General features: G+C 42.5%; 1 protein-coding gene across 2 annotated transcripts in view; it reads left to right on the top strand.

The window, feature by feature from the left end:
* The window catches only part of LOC118390115 (glycerophosphodiester phosphodiesterase domain-containing protein 5-like), a 51481-nt gene extending 32848 nt beyond the window's left edge, over positions 1-18633 (top strand). For both annotated transcript variants that reach the window (XM_035780355.2, XM_035780356.2), the window contains exons 2-16: positions 2842-3019; positions 9632-9735; positions 9939-10032; positions 10137-10196; positions 10312-10410; positions 10513-10606; positions 10798-10943; positions 11293-11375; positions 11725-11875; positions 12068-12289; positions 12403-12548; positions 12750-12897; positions 13275-13357; positions 14094-14206; positions 14456-18633. In XM_035780355.2, coding sequence (XP_035636248.1) covers positions 2900-3019; positions 9632-9735; positions 9939-10032; positions 10137-10196; positions 10312-10410; positions 10513-10606; positions 10798-10943; positions 11293-11375; positions 11725-11875; positions 12068-12289; positions 12403-12548; positions 12750-12897; positions 13275-13357; positions 14094-14206; positions 14456-14532 — 1740 coding nt within the window. In that variant the 5' untranslated portion in view covers positions 2842-2899 and the 3' untranslated portion in view covers positions 14533-18633. The remainder of the gene's footprint in view (positions 1-2841; positions 3020-9631; positions 9736-9938; positions 10033-10136; positions 10197-10311; positions 10411-10512; positions 10607-10797; positions 10944-11292; positions 11376-11724; positions 11876-12067; positions 12290-12402; positions 12549-12749; positions 12898-13274; positions 13358-14093; positions 14207-14455) is intronic.
* The last annotated feature ends 101 nt before the right edge of the window (positions 18634-18734 follow it).

Genomic DNA, 18734 nt, shown 5'->3' with positions numbered 1-18734 from the left:
GGCTGTGATTATAATCGAAGAGAATTCTCTTGGAAGATAATGCGGTCTACATTTGATTGTGAGGAATTCTAAATCGGGTGAACAGAAGGATTTGAGTTCCTGTATGTTTCCTTCATCACACCATGTCCCGTTAGTCATGAGGCATACGCCCCCGCCACTCTTCTTACCAGAGAGATGTTTGTTTCTGTCGGCGAGATGCGTGGAGAAACCCGTTGGCTGCACCGCATCGGATAGCGTCTTCCCAGTAAGCCATGTTTCCGTGAAGCAGAGAACGTTGCAGTCTCTGATGTCCCTCTGGAATGCCACCCTTGCTCGGATTTCGTCAACCTTGTTGTCAAGAGACTGGACATTGGCAAGAAGAATGCTGGGAAGTGGTGAGCGATGTGCCCTTTTTCGGAGTCTGACCAGAACACCGCCTCGTTTCCCTCTTTTTCGGAGTCATTTCCTTGGGTCGCTGCATGCGATCCATTCCGTTGTCCTGTTTGTAAGGCAGAACACAGGATCCGCGTCGCGGAAAACATATTCTTGGTCGTACTGATGGTGAGTTGACGCTGATCTTATATTCAGTAGTTCTTCTCGACTGTATGTAATGAAACCTAAGATGACCTGGGGTACTAATGTAAGAAATAACACGTAAAAAAACAAACTGCATAGTTTCCTAGGAACGCGAAGCGAGGCGGCCATCTCAGTCAGCGCCGGAAGATATAGATATAGGTCTGTAGCAGTTTGGGTCGAGAGTGTCTCCCCCTTTTGAAGAGGGATGACTGCGACAGCTTTCCAAGAGGACATTTTTAGACAACCAAGACAACTAATATTTTGGGAAGGATGAAGTGATTGGGAGCTGGATGTGCTGGGCCTCTTTCTCAGGTATACTGTTATTTTAACAGGCTGTTGTGAAATGTGCTGATGTGTGCTTGGTTGCCGGTATATATACCGTATATACCCTATACCGGTGTATTTGAAACAGGCGGTATGATTTTCAATACCGCCCCACTAAAGGTGCCTACTAAAGCTCTCAGCTTTATGTGTTATGCCACTCCTTATAACTAGATGTGCCAAATAAATGATCTGCAGGTCCAGCTACGTATTTGGTTTTCTAACTTGCTAGCTAAGTGGCTAGATGGCAATATTAAGCTTCTTGGTTATAACATACAATCAATCCCCTCCTGGATCAACATCCCTACTGTCTAATATTTGTTTTGTGCGTGCAGCAAACTGTGAGTAGCCTTTCAAGATATTTGTATAACTTTATGAGCTGGGTTGTCTGTCCTTGCAATTTGTTTATGTTTGCTTGCGCTTCTTACCATTTAGCTGGTGTCCGCTATGGGAATTTTCTAGTAATTTGTTAGCATTTGTTGGGACCCCAACCCCCAAAATTAGAGTGATAAATATATATACAGTGCATTCGGAAAGTATTCAGACCCCTTCACTTTTTCCACATTTTGTTACGTTACAGCCTTATTCTAAAATTGATTAAATAAAACATTTTCCTAATGTTCCTAATTAATCTACACACAATACTCCATAATGACAAAGCGAAAATATGTTTTCAGACATTTTTGCACATAGAAATATTTGCCTACCTAATACCTAAATAAGCAGGCAGACTCTTTACTATCAGACTCGAAATTGAGCTCAGGTGCATCCTGTTTGCGTTGATTATCCTTGATGTCTCTACAACTTGGACTCCACCTGTGGTAAATTCAAAATTATTTGGACATAATTTTCACAGGCACACACCTGTCTATATATGGAGCAAAAACCAAGCCATGCGATCAACGGAATTGTCCATAGAGCTCCGAGACAGTATTGTGTCGAGGCACAGATCTGGGGAAGGGTACCAAAGCATTTCTGCAGCATTGAAGGTCCCCAAGAACACAGTGATTGAACTCTTTGGCCTGAATGCCAACCGTCACACCTGGAGGAAACCTGGCACCATCCCTAGAGTGAAGGGACTGGGAGACTACAGGACAATGTCCCTTAACAAACAGCCAAGACAAGGCAGGAGTGGCTTTGGGACAAGTTTCTGAATGTCCTTGAGTGGCCCAGCCAGAGCCTGGACTTCAACAGCGACACTCCCCATCCAACCTGAAAAATCTTGAGGATCTGCAGAGAAGACTGGGAAGAACTCTCCAAATACAGGTGTTCCAAGCTTGTAGCGTCATATCCAAGAATACTTGAGGCTGTAAACGCTGCCAAAGGTGCTTCAACAAAGTACTGAGTAGAGGGTCTGAATACTTATGTAAATGTGATATTTCCCTTTTTTATTTTTAATAAATTTGCAAAAATATTTTAAACAGTTTTTGCTTCATCATTATGGGGTATTGTGTCTAGATTGATGAGGGAACATTTTTTTAAATCCATTTTAGAAGGCTGTAATGTGGAAAACAAAATGTGGAAAACATGTACTTTCCGAATGTATGTATGCATGTATGCATCCATCCATCATCCATCCATCCATCCAGTATGGTACAGGAATGGTATGAAAATCAGGATACCGCCCAACCCTAGCAGAGCGCAACCAATCCACTGATCCACAACCCGACTACCCCTTACATGACTAAGTCACAGTATTCATGCAGGTTTTATAGGGTTCCTGTTGTTCCTCACAACGATCACCATGGAGTTCAGTTAATGAAAAGACAGGCACCATGTTGAGTAACTGGAAAATGTAATAAATGATCTTCTACATAAACACTCTGACAACAAATTCCTTTTGGCCTATCTTCCTTCAAGTTATAATATTTTCACATTTTCCTTCTACTCTCTCCTCTCAAAATGATTTCTCCAGTCTTGAATGATCTTCAATATGTTTCTGACTCCTGTCTTTTTTCCCTGCAGTGTTCCCTGTTCAGTGTGGGATGCTAGCAGACCGGTGGCAAGCCGAGGCTGAAGGAGCATGGTGAAGCACCAACCCTTGCAGCAGGTCTATGAGAAGCAGCTGTGTTTGTCCTTCCTCACTGGGATCTATGGCTGCCGCTGGAAACGCTACCAGCGTTCCCATGACAACAGCTCCAAGGTGAGAGAAGACTTTTGCAAATGTCACAAGATGTTCTGTTGTGGACAAATTATGGGTGTATTGGTATGTCTTCTTCTCATACCAATCAATGGAATATCTGAGAGTTGGATTGTCCTGACCTTTAATTGCACATGCTGGCAACACACTCTTGTCAAACCAGTCAAAGGACTTATTACTAAAGGGAGTGATGTACAGAGAGACCTGTCGTCTTGTCTCCTCTCATCGCCGTGTGGCACAGACTAGGGAAAGCTAGGCCTCAGTATCAAATTCCAAAGGAACTGATGCCCTTTCACTCACCTAATCAAACTGAGACAAACTGATGCCCCTTTAAGGAGTAAAACATCTATAACCTGTACTGAATGACTGTAAGACATAATATCTATTTACCCACATGGACTGAGGCCAAAACAGGGGATCTGTGCTAATGATGTATGGCTGGAAAGCCTGCGTTAATATAGCTTGCGTTAATAACTAGGCTTGAGGTCAATAGGGAAACGCTTTGGATCTCCTCATCGGACATTTACTGAGCAGCATGAGACCGCAAATCATCAATGATAATGATGAGTTACCGATATAGGGATTGATACACCTTCACAAGCACAGTTTGTGTGCGTGTGTGTGTGTGACCCTGTACAGGATGTAGAACAAAAGTCAGCTAGCCTGTTTATTAGGCTGTCATTAGCACTACTGCAGCACCTGATTTAGCTCCAAATACCAAAGTGGAATTCACTGTTTTAAACCAGAACGATCTTTCATGAACTGGTTACCGTCTGATGTTATGTTGTTATGGTCCGGCTACTTTGAGATTTTAGTGTAAGCAATGAAAAGCACAGCAGCTATGTTGAGCTAAATGATGAAACTAGCCTTGGTCTCAGTGGACAGTTTTACAAAACTTTGCTTAGCTTAGCTTTTATTTTAGGCCACTGGCATAAAAGTAGGTATTTGGGCAGTGTAGGGCTAGGAGCAGTGAGGGGCTTTGGCAACAGTAGTAAAAATGTCACTACACAACAGAAGTCTGTTATTTGAAGAACTGCCTTGTTCAGACCACAAGTGACAGATGAATTTCCAAAACTGATAGTGAGGCTTGTTTGTAAGCAAAACAAAGCCAGGAGACATATCACCTGCAGGGAAAGAACGGTGAAATTGTTATGGGGACTTAGATACAGTAACCTGACACGTGTGAGATGGAGCACAACAATATCAGTCAGCCTGCCAGGCAAGAACCTGCCTGAATGACCCCTACCTTAGATATATGCTTCCTGGAGAGAAATAACATATTATAAGCCTTATAATAAGACATTATAGTTCATAGGTGCTTACAACAAGTAATAAAGTGTAATACCTGTCAGCTTTCTGTAAAATGTTACCATGTACTGTATTTTCTTGTCTAGGAAGGGGCAGAGTGTAGAGTGAGTAGTGTGCATTGCTATAGAGGTCAGTGTGTACTATATAACTCAACTCATTTTAAAGGGCTCGCAGAACATAGTTCTGCCCATCCTGCCTTGAAACCTTATCACACCTCAGGAATAATTTAAACGTTTTCCATTTGTCTGATTCTTTTCTGGAGGCCCCAAAATTTTCTAAAACCTCTACATACACGAAAAAAGTGACACAGGCAGGCAGGCAAGCAAGTAAGTATTTACCAAAAGCAGAAGTCTGAGTTGTCCAATGCATTCTATAATATATTTATTATAGCTACCGTCCTTGTTAAACTGTTAAATTTATCCAATAGCATACTTTAAAAAATGTAATATTATTAAATGTAACTCAAATGACATTTTCTGTAAATAGTGGTATGTAACACTTTGCTCAATGTAAAGTATTAGGTTTATGGCAGGCCTTGGTAGCCATAAGCTTGTTGTAGAAGTAAATGGCGGTGTTTTAATATAATGCTTCCACCCAGACTCCCAGCTGTGTGTGATGCAAACTGGAGTATCAGAGCCGCTCCTGCTGTTCTTAACTTGTCATTGGACTACAAAAACCCAGTATGTTGTCCATAAATTAGGCCAGTTAGTAGGGAATGTGTGAGCGGGGCAGTAATGAGGTGCTGACCAAGAGGAAAAATACAAACACACAGCTGCACACCTGCTTTCTCTCTCTCCATTTACAAAGCACTCACTCACACGCACACACGATGCACACTCATGCACACAGACATTCATATCATCGAAATACACATCAATGAGAATCACATGTTCATCCCTACACATACTAAATGCAACTCTTACAATACCCATCTCTCCGACGATTATTACCTTTAATTCTTGACCATTGAGAGAGTGCTACTGTGATTCCCAGGCCTGAGTTGACCCTCCTGTGTTTGTATATCATCGCTTTCTCTTCTGGTACTTAGTGGTATTACTTTGTTATTTCTCAGAAACAGGTTACCTCTGTCCTGCTCTTCAAACCCATAGAGAACTTTGTAATTAATGACCTAGAAACGCTTTCCCTCAAGATTAGCAAACCATAAAGCAGCCCATGCTGAACAAGTTACATTTCCAGCTGGAGTTGGATTCATAGCTCCATCAGTTGTCATTGAGACACAAATTATAATTGTCCTATTTTTATGTGTGTATTTTCATGTAGTACCATGCACCTGATATGGCAAAATCCATAGGATAATAAGTGTGCATAGTACTGTATCATACAGAAGTGAGATGTACACGTTTGCCGGAAATGGTAGGCAGTCATACGGTTTCTCTGACTTTGACTCATCACAATGAAGTAGCTATGTTCTTCTCAATAGATGAAACAGTGTGGTAGGGCAGCACTGTCTATCGGGTTATAATTAGCAGGCTGTGAAGACGTTAGAGAGGGAAGGAGAATGAAGCCAAGGCACAGTCTGGAGGAGGAAGTGATGGGATGAGAAGGACGTCAGGATTAGAAGTCATCAGCTTGGTGACAATGACACTGTGCTAAAGACTGACTTCCTGTATCATCGATAGTGTGGTTGGTTATGGTTGTTTTCTGAAATGGCCCTACTATACTGTAAAATGACTTCCATTGTGACTGGCTGTGCACTGGGCTGGTTGATGTATCTCACATATTGGCAAAAAAAGACTACACCTGGAAAGGTGAAAAGATGCCTGCAAAATGATTCATTTAGACTCTGCATAGGGATGCTACCTGTTTGCCCAATATGACTGGGGGTACCTACGGACCAGAGTTGAGAAACAGTCAAATGTGCTAATGTGCACTTAGTGTTTGTCCAGTGGGGGAGTGTTTTCAGTCAAAATAAAGAGTTATCCCTCTATTGATAAACCAGTAACCACAGACGGTCTATGGAGCTCAGGGAGAAGAACCAGGCTGGGGTCACTGACTGGACTTCGTTGTTTTCAAGAACTAATGTGTGGATATTTCTACCCCCTTGGGTTTTAAAGGTGTGAGAGGTATGATCACCCACTGTAATGTGTTGTCTGCGAAAGTTGCAGAAAATATTATTATCCTTGGTTCTCTCCCAGCACTAGCTAACTTCCTGAATTAAAGGAATCAATAATCAAATTCAACCCAACCCTGCTTCCTCCAACTGTTCTTGAGTCAGTGTTAGATTCATAATGTGGCTGTAGTCCTACACCTATGCACTTTCACCTCAGCATAAATCGACCTTAAATAAATTAAATAAAACCTGACATTGTCAGAGCCCCTTCCCCATGTCACTTTTCTATTACTTCTATTTGTCACATTGGGTCCAGAGTCTAACTTTACTCCTTTTAGTGCCATGAAAAAGTGTTTGCCCCTTACTGATTTTCTCCAATTTTTGCATATTTTTACTTATGCTGAATGTTATCAGATCTTCCACCAAAATATTAGATAAAGGGAACCAGAGTTTACAAATAACAACTGTACTGATTTTATTTATTTAATTAACAAAGTTATGCAACACCCAATTCCCCTATGTGAAAAATGAATTGCCCCCTTACACTCTGTCATGATGTTGGCCTCTGAGTATAGCAACCCCATCCCCCTCTCCCACTCCTTGTATATGCATTTCTGTGAATTACTTAGTAATAAATAAATGACTTAAGACAATTGATGTATGGATGACTCATAGTGAAGACTGGGTTCGTGCAGATAACCAACAATTTATGACGTTTGGAATGAGACTAATGTGAGGTAAAACAAATAAATCATTAATCAGAAGACTATTGATCAGATATGAAAATATCTGAAAGGTTATATTGGGAAATTATAACTTTGTAATCTGAATACTTTCCTTGGTGCCCCGACTTCGTAGTTAATTACAGTTACATGATTATTCAGTTTAATTGCATAATACTAATTACAGGAATCTTAGATAAAAAAACTAAGTCTTCATTAAATTGATAGTAAAGACACAACAACTCAATAATGGGTTCTGCCACCTTAAGCTGCAATGACTGCAACCAAATGTTTCCTGTAGTTGTTGATCAGTCTCATCACTGTGGAGGAATTTTGGCCCACTTGCATGCAGAACCGCTTTAACTCAGCAACATCTGTGGGTTTTCAAGCATGAACTGCAACATCTCAATTGGGATTATGTCTGGACTTTGACTAGGTCATTCCAAAACTTCAAATGTGATGCTGTTTAGCCATTTTCATGTAGACTTGATTGTGTGCCTTGGATCATTGTCTTGCCACATGACCCAGCTGCGCTTCAGCTCACAGACGGTTCCTTCTATTAAGGCAAGTCACCCAGGTCCTGAGGTAGCAAACCATCACACTATCACCACCATGCTTCACCGTTGGTATGCGTTTCTTACTTTGGAATCCAATGTCTGGTTTTCGCTAGACATAATTGGACCCATCTCATCCAAACGTTGACTGAAGTTTGCCAAAAAAGCACCTGTAAGCACCTGGATGATCATCAAGACTCTTCGAAGAATGTTCTCTGGACAGATGAGTCAAAAGTATCACATTTTGGATGATATGGGTCCCATAATGTTTGGCGAAAACCAAACACTTCATTCCACAGTAAGAACCATATACCAACAGTCACCCATTGTGGTGGAAGTGTGATGTTTTGGGGATGCTTTGCTAACTCAGGACCTGGACGACTTGCCTTAATAGAGGAAATCGTGTATTACGCTCTGTATCAGAGAATTCTACAGGAGAATGTCAGGCCATCTGTCTGTGAGCTGAAGCTGAAGAACAGCTGGGTCATGCAGCAAGACAATGATCCAAAACACACAATCAAGTCTACATGAATATGGTTAAAAAGCAATGTGAAGTTTTGGAATAACCTAGTCAAAGTCCAGACCTAATCCCAATTGAGATGTTGTGGCAGGACTTGAAACCAGCAGTCCATGCTTGAAAACCCACAAATGTCGCTGAGTTAAAGAAGTTCTGCATGCAAGAGTGGGCCAGAATTCCTCCACAGTGATGTGAGAGACTGATCAACAACTATGGGAAGCGTTTGATTGGAGTCATTTCTATTAAAGGTGGCACAACAACCAGTTGTGTCAGGTGGCAATTACTTTTTCACACAGGGGCATTGGGTATTGCATAACTTTGTTTATGAAATAAATTAAATAAGTATAATCATTGTTATTTGTTCACTCAGGTTCCCTTTATCTAATATTAGGTTTTGGTTGGAGATCTGATAATGTTCAATGTAAAACAAAAATACAACAGTAGAGAAACCTATGTAGTGGGCAAATACTGTTTCACAGCACTGTACACACACACACACACACACACACACACACACACACACACACACACTTGTCACGGCTGTGAAGTATTGTGTGAGACCAGGTAATTGACAGTCTCAACAGAAGTAGTGTGGTGGTTACCTCAGAAACCAGACATCATTTAAACACCAGCCCTCTACTCTCCCATTCTCCCCTGTGCATTAACTCTAACCATAGAAGGTGAGGCCTCACTGATGAGATTCCTAGCCTTTCCTCTGAGTGCAGTGTAAGTGTTAATGTGGTATTCCCCTCTTAACTACCACGCATCCACACATTATCACCAGGCCTCTAATAATCGACTGTAGGAGATGTGGAAGAGGTGCAGCACTAGTCTGACCAGCATGAGATGTAAAGCTGATCACTGGTCAACTCCACCTGGCTGTGGTCTGACCTGGGCCACAACGCAAACGTTGTAAAACGTGGCAGATAGAGATGTCATGAATACAGCTGACATTATTCCATATTCTTTAATTACTTATTTACATTTGAGTCATTTGTGTCTTACAGTTAGTGCATTCATTTTAAGATAGCTAGGTGAGAGAACGACATTTCCCCTCAATAAAATAATTATAATTGGGAAATTTGCTCTTTTGCAACCTTGTTCCCTTTTTGCATGCGCCCCTGACCTATTTTACCCCCCTCAATCCAGTCAATTACTATAGGGGACTTCCTGGTACTAGACTTCCAGATTACTGCCTGGTAACCTGCCCAAACTTTCAAGCCAGTCATGCCAGGGGACAGATGAAAGGTGGAAGTTATGTTACCAATCAAAGGGGAAATTCATAAAAATTAGATTTTTATACTGTTTAGTTTTGTTTTAAGATGTCATTTGTTTTAGACTTGTTTTACTCGTTGTGTGATTGTTTAAGCTGAAAGTTGTGGAACATTATGTTAAGTGTTATAGAAAGTACATGTCTTCTTAATTCTGTTGTGTGTTCACCAGTGGGAATGTGCATGGTTCATCATCTTGTGCAGCACCTTCTCCCTGCTCCTCTTCTGGGCTTACTTCTGGTTGGAGGCCCACAATGACTACAACCAATTCAACTGGTGAGTGTAAGTCAGTCCTTACCAGAGTGGCTGTGAGCTGAGTTTGCACCATGCTTCTGGAGGACAGAAACAAGTCTCTCTATTTTGAGCAGCTTTCAATTAGTAATTTAATGTGTGCATATTTCAATATCTCCTATCATGGCTGGTCCTCTTCTTATCAAGACACTGGCTCAACTTCCCCACCCTCTGTTTCTCTTTCTCAGGTTACTATACAACCGTTCTGGGGAATGGAAGGACGGCACTGTCCCCATTCTCGCAACCACCGCAGTTGGCTTTAGTTACATAACATTTTTAATGGTAAGTTTCATGTTTTGGTTAAATGCCTGTATACACAGTAAAACACATGTTGTTGCTGCAGGTTCAGTAAGATCTAACCTGATTGTGGCTCTGTTCATATCCAGATTTTAGCACTCTGTCATATTTCACTGGGACAGCAGCTGAACCTCTACTGGATCCACAAGGTAGGCCTTCAAATGAACTCTGACCTACTGATGAGGAAATGAATACCATGTTACTGTTAGCCCTGCATAGGAATGTGTAGAACAAATCAAACTGTTGATATGTTGGTCCCCACAGATTGGTGTGTTGGCTGCCTTGATCACCACTGTCAGTGGTGTGGTCTCCATCAGTGACGTGTGGGGGGACGAATGGGACATCATTCTTATATCGCTACAGGTCTAGTTGTTGTGTGTGTGTGTGTGTGTGTGTGTGTGTGTGTGTGTGTGTGTGTGTGTGTACAAGGTTATAAAACTCCTGTCTTTCTGTGTTGTAATTCAGTCCACAGGTCCTTTCCTGCACATAGGAGCTCTGGCTGCTGTCACAGCGCTGGGTTGGCTGGTCGCTGGACTTGTGATCCGTGCAGGGAGAACCAGTAAGTATTGGGTTGGATTTTGATTGGCTTTCACTTTAACTCGAACAGGATACCAATAGTATACATTATTACATTACTTCATGATTATTATCATTATAACCATAAAGATTTTTGATAATGAACAATGATTGCAGCAGCAGTCAGAAATCTGGGACCTAATGTCCTCACTCTATGGTCTTCCTCCTTCCCAGAGTTCCACATGATTGTGCTGCTTGTCTACCTAAGTGTCCTGCTGGTCTTCTACATGGTTCCCCTTGCCATCACCTCACCCTGCATCATGGACAGGAACAGCCTCAAACCTCGACCTGATGTCATTGGAAGACGGGGGGCTCCAATGGTGAGTCCGTGTCTCCCTACAGAAACATCTTCTTGCCCCCTACTCTCTAGCCGCTTCATGTAGATCCTATGGAATCTCCACATGTAGTCGGCTGCTAACCTATTTCCTATTTCTTTAAAGCTGAAATAATTTGCCTTTCTAGCTCAAATGACTGCCACCAAATTCTAACAACCCATGATAACCCATTGTACCTCGTGTGTGTGTGTGTGTGTGTGTGTGTGTGTGTGTGTGTGTGTGTGTGTGTGTGTGTGTGTGTGTGTGTGTGTGTGTGTGTGTGTGTGTGTGTGTGTGTGTGTGTGTGTGTGTGTGTGTGTGTGTGTGTGTGTGTGTGTGTGTGTGTGTGCTGTAGCTGGCTCCAGAGAACACCCTGATGTCCTTCAACAAGGCCCTGCAACAGGGGGTCAGCTCCCTGGAGGCCGACGTCTCCGTCAGGTACCCCACCCTACCACCTTAATGTTAGGAGTAATGAGTTCTCTACAGTAGACCGGTAACGGCAGGTGGGCCTTTCTGTAGTGAAGCCATAGCAACATTCACAGCGTGTAAAAGGTTATGGAGAAAATCTAAACACCCCCGTTCTGACCCTGCCTTTGACATAGTCAACTTGTTTTAAGACTATTTTAATCTTACATCCATTCCTTTTCACTAGTGCATTATAGCCTGTTATTACAGTACTCCCATTGCCACAGAACCTCTTTATTTTATTTATGAAAGCAGTGACTTAAATGACATAAATGTTACTGGTTCAGTGATGTCAGTCTGTGGTCCCAACTGTCCTCTACAGTCTGGACGGTGTGCCCTTCCTGATGCGAGACCGCACCCTGAGAAGGACTACTAACATTGCCAAGGTCTTTCCAGACAAACAGCACGAGGACGCCTCTCTCTTCAATTGGACAGAGATTCGCTCTCTAAATGCGGGGCAGTGGTTTTTGGAGGTACCCCTCTCCCCCCTCTGTCTCTCTCTCCCTCTCACTGGGTATATGTCTCTCTCCCTCCTTGTATTGCTCTTTCTCTTATTCTCTCCCCTTCTCTAGTCTACCCTTCCCTCTCCCCACACCAAGTATATTTTTTCACTCCACTTTGCATCACTTCATCAAATAAAACACCTCTCTTCCCTCTCTCTCCAGAGCGACCCCTACTGGACAGTTGGGTCTCTGACAGGGAGGGAACGGAACCGAATGGGGAACCTGACAGTGTGTAGCCTGGTAGAGATGCTCCGCCTGACAGCCAGGGCCAACCGCTCAGCCCTGTTAAACCTCCATAGACCTCCCCCAGAACACCCACACTACAAGACCTGGATCATGGACACCCTGTGGGCCGTCCAGAGGTCTGGGATATCACAGAAGAGGGTGAGGAGGACTTTCTGTGTATCTTTCAGTGTATCTGTCCTTAGCAACATTGGTAGAGATGTTGTGTAAATCAAAAAGCAGGTCCAGACTCGTGCCCTGTTTTTTTTTTTTAGGTGACGTGGACCCCGGACACAGACAGGGGCCGTGTCAGGGGGCTGCAGCAGACCTCCTTAGAGAAACTGTCAGTGGAGGAGTTCAGACACAGGGGCATCAGCAGCCTCACCCTGCGCTACTCACAGGCCAGTAACAAGGACATTCAGTAAGACATACTACTGTTACTCTCAAACTCATACTCTAAACCTAACCATTCACCTGCTGGGATTGTCCAAAATGTTGTCTGGGAGGTCCAAACATGTAATTTAAAAAGTCCTAGAATCTTATCTTAATCCCTAACCCTAACCTCACCCTGCATTATGGTTACTCACAGGCTAGCATGTCCAATAACTATTTCTGTTTGTAGGGACTTCCTGGTGAACAACATGAGTGTGATGGTGTACCCGGTGAATGAGCCGTGGCTCTACTCAGTGCTGTGGTGCAGCGGAGTGCCTTCTGTCTCCTCCGACGCCCCCCAGGTCCTCCGGAAGGTGCCCTACCCCATCTGGCTCATGGTAAGAATCTCCGTCTACACCACTTCATTGCATTTACACTTTTGGTACAGTATAGACGTATGGAAGATACCCATGAGTGTAACAGTCAATTTTCTATGACTGGGTACCCCTTTTAACTGCTACAGTACAGAGGCTGGGGACCACAGGGGAGAGTACAGATAGTGACTAGGGAATAGCTGGGTAAGAGCGACGTGAGGCATGGGGACACAGCAGCAGACCCAACGACACAGCTCGAGACTAGAACTTAAAACTCAAGTAGTTTCATTCATGTTCTGATCGTCATCGCATGTTCATCATGATGAGAGGTACAGTATATTTGTGGTGATGCTGCGATCTAGTGGTGGATGTTTGTTCTGAATAGCTGTTCTTGTTTACAGAGCCCATATGAATACTGCTTAGTCTGGATCACCTCAGATCTTGTCTCCATCGCCATAGTTACAGGAATATTCATCTTTCAAAAGTAAGTACCCATTTTTCATTATGATCAAACTGAATCTCTTTTCATTTAGCTGTGAATGGTTGTGTATTTGCAGCATACAGCTCAACCTCACACTTTTGAGTATTTCCAGAGTATAATAACAATGCAAAGTTCTCTACTACACTGATCCCTGATGAAAGCTGGATCCACACACTTCGGTGATATGTCTGCTCTGCTCCATTGTCTAGTCTGATGTACTAAGTGTTTCTTAGGACTGTTGTGTAAATGTAAAGGTCTGTGTTCTGAACTTTGTGTTGCGTAGCCTTCTGCTTCTAAACTGATGCTTCTGCTCTTTCCCTTTCACTGCCCTGTCTCTCTCTTCTCCTCCTCATCTGGCAATTTCTCTCCTTCTGTTTGTCCATATCATATTTTTTTCTTATGTCTCCTTTCATTCCCTCCGCTCTCTTGTTCTTCCCTATTTGTCCTCTGTTCTGCCTGATCTGTTCTGACTGATTTTGTTCTGCCTGATCTGCATGCTACGTTTCTCTGCTGCACTCTGGCGTCTGTCAGCTATCACTTGATCAGGTAACTGGGGTGACTCCCATGTTGCTTTGTTATTTTCTGTCCTTGTGCTTTAATTGTGCCTGAAGCTCTAATGCTTATACTCAGTGTACACTGTTTATTTTTTATATATGTATTCATCAATATGGATTCATCATTTGACTATGCTTACATTGACTCTAAATGTGTCTCTGACTGTGCGGTGTCGCCCTGTCAGATGGAGGATGAGTGGCATGCAGAACTACAACCCAGAGCAGATCATGCTGAGTGCTGTGACACGCCGGCCCAGCCGAGACGTCAACATCATGAAGGAGAAACTCATATTCTCAGGTCCGTAATAAATCAAATATAATATAGGCATTTAGCAGACACTTTTATCCAAAGCAACTGACAGAACTGTTGGAAGTTGACACGGAAACATACAGTATAATCAGTATGTAGCCCATGCATGTATCAAACCCACAACCCTGATGTTGCCAGCACTATTCTTCAACTAACCCACTGAACCAAATCAAGAATGGCAAAGAGTGAGGGTCAAAGTTGAACTCTTCTTTTTTTTTTCTCTCTCTCCTTTTTTAGAGGTAAGCAATGGAGTAACCAATACAGATGAACATTTATATCCAGAGAATGGCTATGACATTGGGCAGTACAAGTGAGCTGTGTCTGTATACCGGGAGAATGGCCAGGACAATGCACACTACAGATGAATTGTCTCTGCACCTGTTTGAGCTGGTTGTGCTAACTACACTTACGACGGCATCACACGGAGACTGCAACAGATAGAATCACAATGGCTGCTACTTTAAACTTAGATGTTTCTTCCAACATGTTAGAACTTTGAACTTCTAAAAGTTGTGAATGTTCAATGTTTTGAAGACTGTTGATCTACTTGCTGGAGTGACCTTTTTAAAAGTTGTATTTCAAGCTCTGAAGGATCATGGGATGTTTTTTCTTCTCAACTGTACATTTTTGTAAATATGACTGTTTTCAATGATTTTCTTTTCCCTCTGAGAGGATTGTCATGGTTTGGTGTTCTAAATGGTATGCTATTATAAGACTGAATTCACTCTCATGATGAGTAGTGTGTGTCCTCTCCTATCGATGTGTGAAGGACATTTGGGAATGTCATTGGGAATGTACACTGTTCTTGCATTGTGGTTATACAGGTATGAACATGAAGGGAATTCAATAGTCAACATAGTCCATGTTGCAATCATATTTTGTCATGCCATGATTGGTTTGCTTTAGGTTGAAGTTATTATATCCTTATCTCTTCACGTGGCTGCCTTTTTGTAAACTAGTTTCCTGGTATGTTACAATAAGAGTCTGTTGCAGCGGCAGTGTGTTTCAGTACTTATATTGTTATGACACAACTCCTAGAAATATTATTTCAGGAACAGTACCAGTCAAAATTTTGGACACCTACAGTACTCATTCCAGGTTGTTTTCTTTATTTTTACTATTTTCTACATTGTAGAATAATCAAAACAATTAAATAACACATGGAATCATGTAGTAACCAAAAAAGTGTTAAACAGATCAAATATATTTTACATTTGAGATTCTTCAAAGTAGCCACCCTTTTCCTTGACTGCTTTGCACACTCTTGGCATTCTCTCAACCAGCTTCCTGAGGTAGTCAATTAAAGTGCATTTCAATTAACAGGTGTGCCTGGTTAAATTAATTTGTGGAATTTCTTTCTTTCCTTAATGTGTTTTAGCCAATCAGTTGTGTTGTGACAAGGTAGGGGTGGTATACGAAAGAGAGCCCTATTTGGTAAAATACCAAGTCCATATTATACCAAGAACAGCTCAAATAAGCAAAGAGAAATGACAATCCATTATTATTTTAAGACAATGTCATTCAATCTGGAAAATTTCAAGAACTTTGAAAGTTTCTTCAAGTGCAGTCACAAAAACCATCAAGCGCTATGATGACTGGCTCCCATCACGACATCAATAAGTGCTTCACAGATTTAAAGTAACAGACACATCTCAACATCAACTGTTCAGAGGAGACTGCCTGAAATAGGCATTCATGGTCGAATTGCTGCAAAGAAATCACAACTAAAGGACACCAATAAGAAGAGACTTGCTCTGTCTTTGTGAGATGCAAAGTAGGTGAATTGATAATCTCTGCATGTGTAGTTCCCACCATAAAGTATTGAGGAGGAGGTGGGATGGTGCTTTGCTGGTGACACTGTCAATTATTTATTTAGACTTCAAGGCACACTTAATCAGCATGGCTACCACAGTATTCTGCAGTGATACACTATCCCATCTGGTTTGCACTTAGTGGGACTATCATTTGTTTTTCAACAGGACAATGACCCAACACACCTCCAAGTTGTGTAAAGGGCTATTTGACCAAGTAGGAGAGTGATGGAGTGCTACATCAGATGATCTGGCCTCCACAATCCCCTGACCTCGACCCAATTGAGATGGTTTGGGAAGAGTTGGACTGCAGAGTGAAGGAAAAGTGCTCAGCATATGTGGGAACTACTTCAAGACTGTTGGAAAAGCATTCCAGGTGAAGCTGGTTGAGAGAATGCCAAGCGTGTGCAAAGCTGTCATCAAGGCAAAGGGTGGCTACTTTGAAGAATCTATAATATAAAATGTGTTTATTAAACACTTTTTTGGTTACTACATGTTTCCATATGTGTTATTTCATAGTTTTAATGACTTCACTATTCTACAATGTAGAAAATAGTCCAAAAAAAACCTTGAATGAGTAGGTGTTTCAGATCTTTTGACTTGAACTACACTGCTCCAAAAAATAAAGGGAACACTTAAACAACACAATGTAACTCCAAGTCAATCACACTTCTATGAAATCAAACTGTCCACTTAGGAAGCAACACTGATTGACAAATTTCACATGCTGTTGTGCAAATGGAATAGACAACAGGTGGAAATTATAGGCAATTAGCAAGACACCCCCAATAAAGGAGTGGTTCTGCAGGTGGCAACCACAGACCACTTCTCAGTTCCTATGCTTCCTGGCTGATGTTTTGGTCACTTTTGAATGCTGGTGGTGCTTTCACTCTAGTGGTATTATGAGACGGAGTCTACAACCCACACAAGTGGCTCAGGTAGTGCGGCTCATCCAGGATGGCACATCAATGCGAGCTGTGTCTGTCAGCGTAGTGTCCAGAGCATGGAGGCGCTACCAGGAGACCGGTCAGTACATCAGGAAACGTGGAGGAGGCCGTAGGAGGGGAACAACCCAGCAGCAGGACCGCTACCTCCGCCTTTGTGCAAGGAGGAGCACTGCCAGAGCCCTGCAAAATGTGTCTGCTCAAACGGTCAGAAACAGACTCCATGAGGGTGGTATGAGGGCCTGAGGTCCACAGGTGGGGGTTGTACTTACAGCCCAACACCGTGCAGGGAGGTTTGGCATTTGCCAGAGGATACCAAGATTGGCAAATTCGCCACTGGCGCCATGTGCTCTTCACAGATGAAAGCTGGTTCACACTGAGCACGTGACAGAGTCTGGAGACGCCGTGGAGAACGTTCTGCTGCCTGCAACATCCTCCCGCATGACCGGTTTGGCGGTGGGTCAGTCATGGTGTGGGGTGGCATTTCTTTGGGGGGGCCGCACAGCCCTCCATGTGCTCGCCAGAGGTAACCTGACTGCCATTAGGTACCGAGATGAGATCCTCAGACCCCTTGTGAGACCATATGCTGGTGCGGTTGGCCCTGGGTTACTCCTAATGCAAGACAATGCTAGACCTCATGTGACTGGAGTGTGTCAGCAGTTCCTGCAAGAGGAAGGCATTGATGCTATGGACTGGCCCACCTGTTCCCCAGACCTGAATCCAATTGAGCACATCTGGGACATCATGTCTCGCTCCATCCACCAACGCCATGTTGCACCACAGACTGTCCAGGAGTTGGTGGATGCTTTAGTCCAGGTCTGGGAGGAGATCCCTCAGGAGACCATCCGCCACCTCATCAGGAGCATGCCCAGGCATTGTAGGGAGGTCATACAGGCACGTTGAGGCCACACACACTACTGAGCCTCATTTTGACTTGTTTTAAGGACATTACATCAACGTTGGATCAGCCTGTAGTGTGGTTTTCCACTTTAATTTTGAGTGTCACTCCAAATCCAGACCTCCATGGGTTGATAAATTTGATTTCCATTGATAATTTGTGTGATTTTGTTGTCAGCACATTCAACTATGTAAAGAAAAAAGTATTTAATAAGAATATTTCATTCATTCAGATCTAGGATGTGTTATTTTAGTGTTCCCTTTATTTTTTGAGCAGTGTATATGTGGAAATAAAGCAATAGATGTGTCCCTTTATCTTGGGGAAACATGACTGTGTAGTTGTACATCATACTATGGATATATATATTTTTTACCTCTGTGCAAATGTACTTACTGTCATTTTTAAAGTGTTTCTAGTCGATATTAAACCCCATAGTTGTGTGAGTTGGCAAAACAAGTATATTTTTAAATTGCAGTGTTTCACAGATCTGTTCTTTAAGGGTCCTGATTGTGCTATTATAAACATTTCTCCATTCATTATACATGGCACACTGCTAACAACAGAATGGTCAAATCTGTTCAGTTTAGGATTATACATTTAGGAATAAATAGGCCTGTGTTGGATTAGGCCCAATCCAGGATATATGGTGTTAATGAACACTTCCACCATGTGGACTCCTGCTCTGAATTAAGGGTGGAGTGATGTTCCTCTCAGATTTCCATCTGAAATCAGCCACTTGCTTAAATAAAGAATGTAAATGTATCCGGTGTGCTTATTTCATGCCTATGCAAATGTTAATAAATTACTTTATTATGAAGAATTTTTACCAACCAATGTAGGCCTATATTGCCGTACCTCTGCTG

This window comes from Oncorhynchus keta, chromosome 11 (genome assembly GCF_023373465.1).
Source record: "Oncorhynchus keta strain PuntledgeMale-10-30-2019 chromosome 11, Oket_V2, whole genome shotgun sequence".
Lineage (NCBI taxonomy): Eukaryota > Metazoa > Chordata > Actinopteri > Salmoniformes > Salmonidae > Oncorhynchus > Oncorhynchus keta.
Note: the sequence above shows the minus strand (reverse complement) of the source record. Positions and strands in the feature narration are given on the sequence as shown.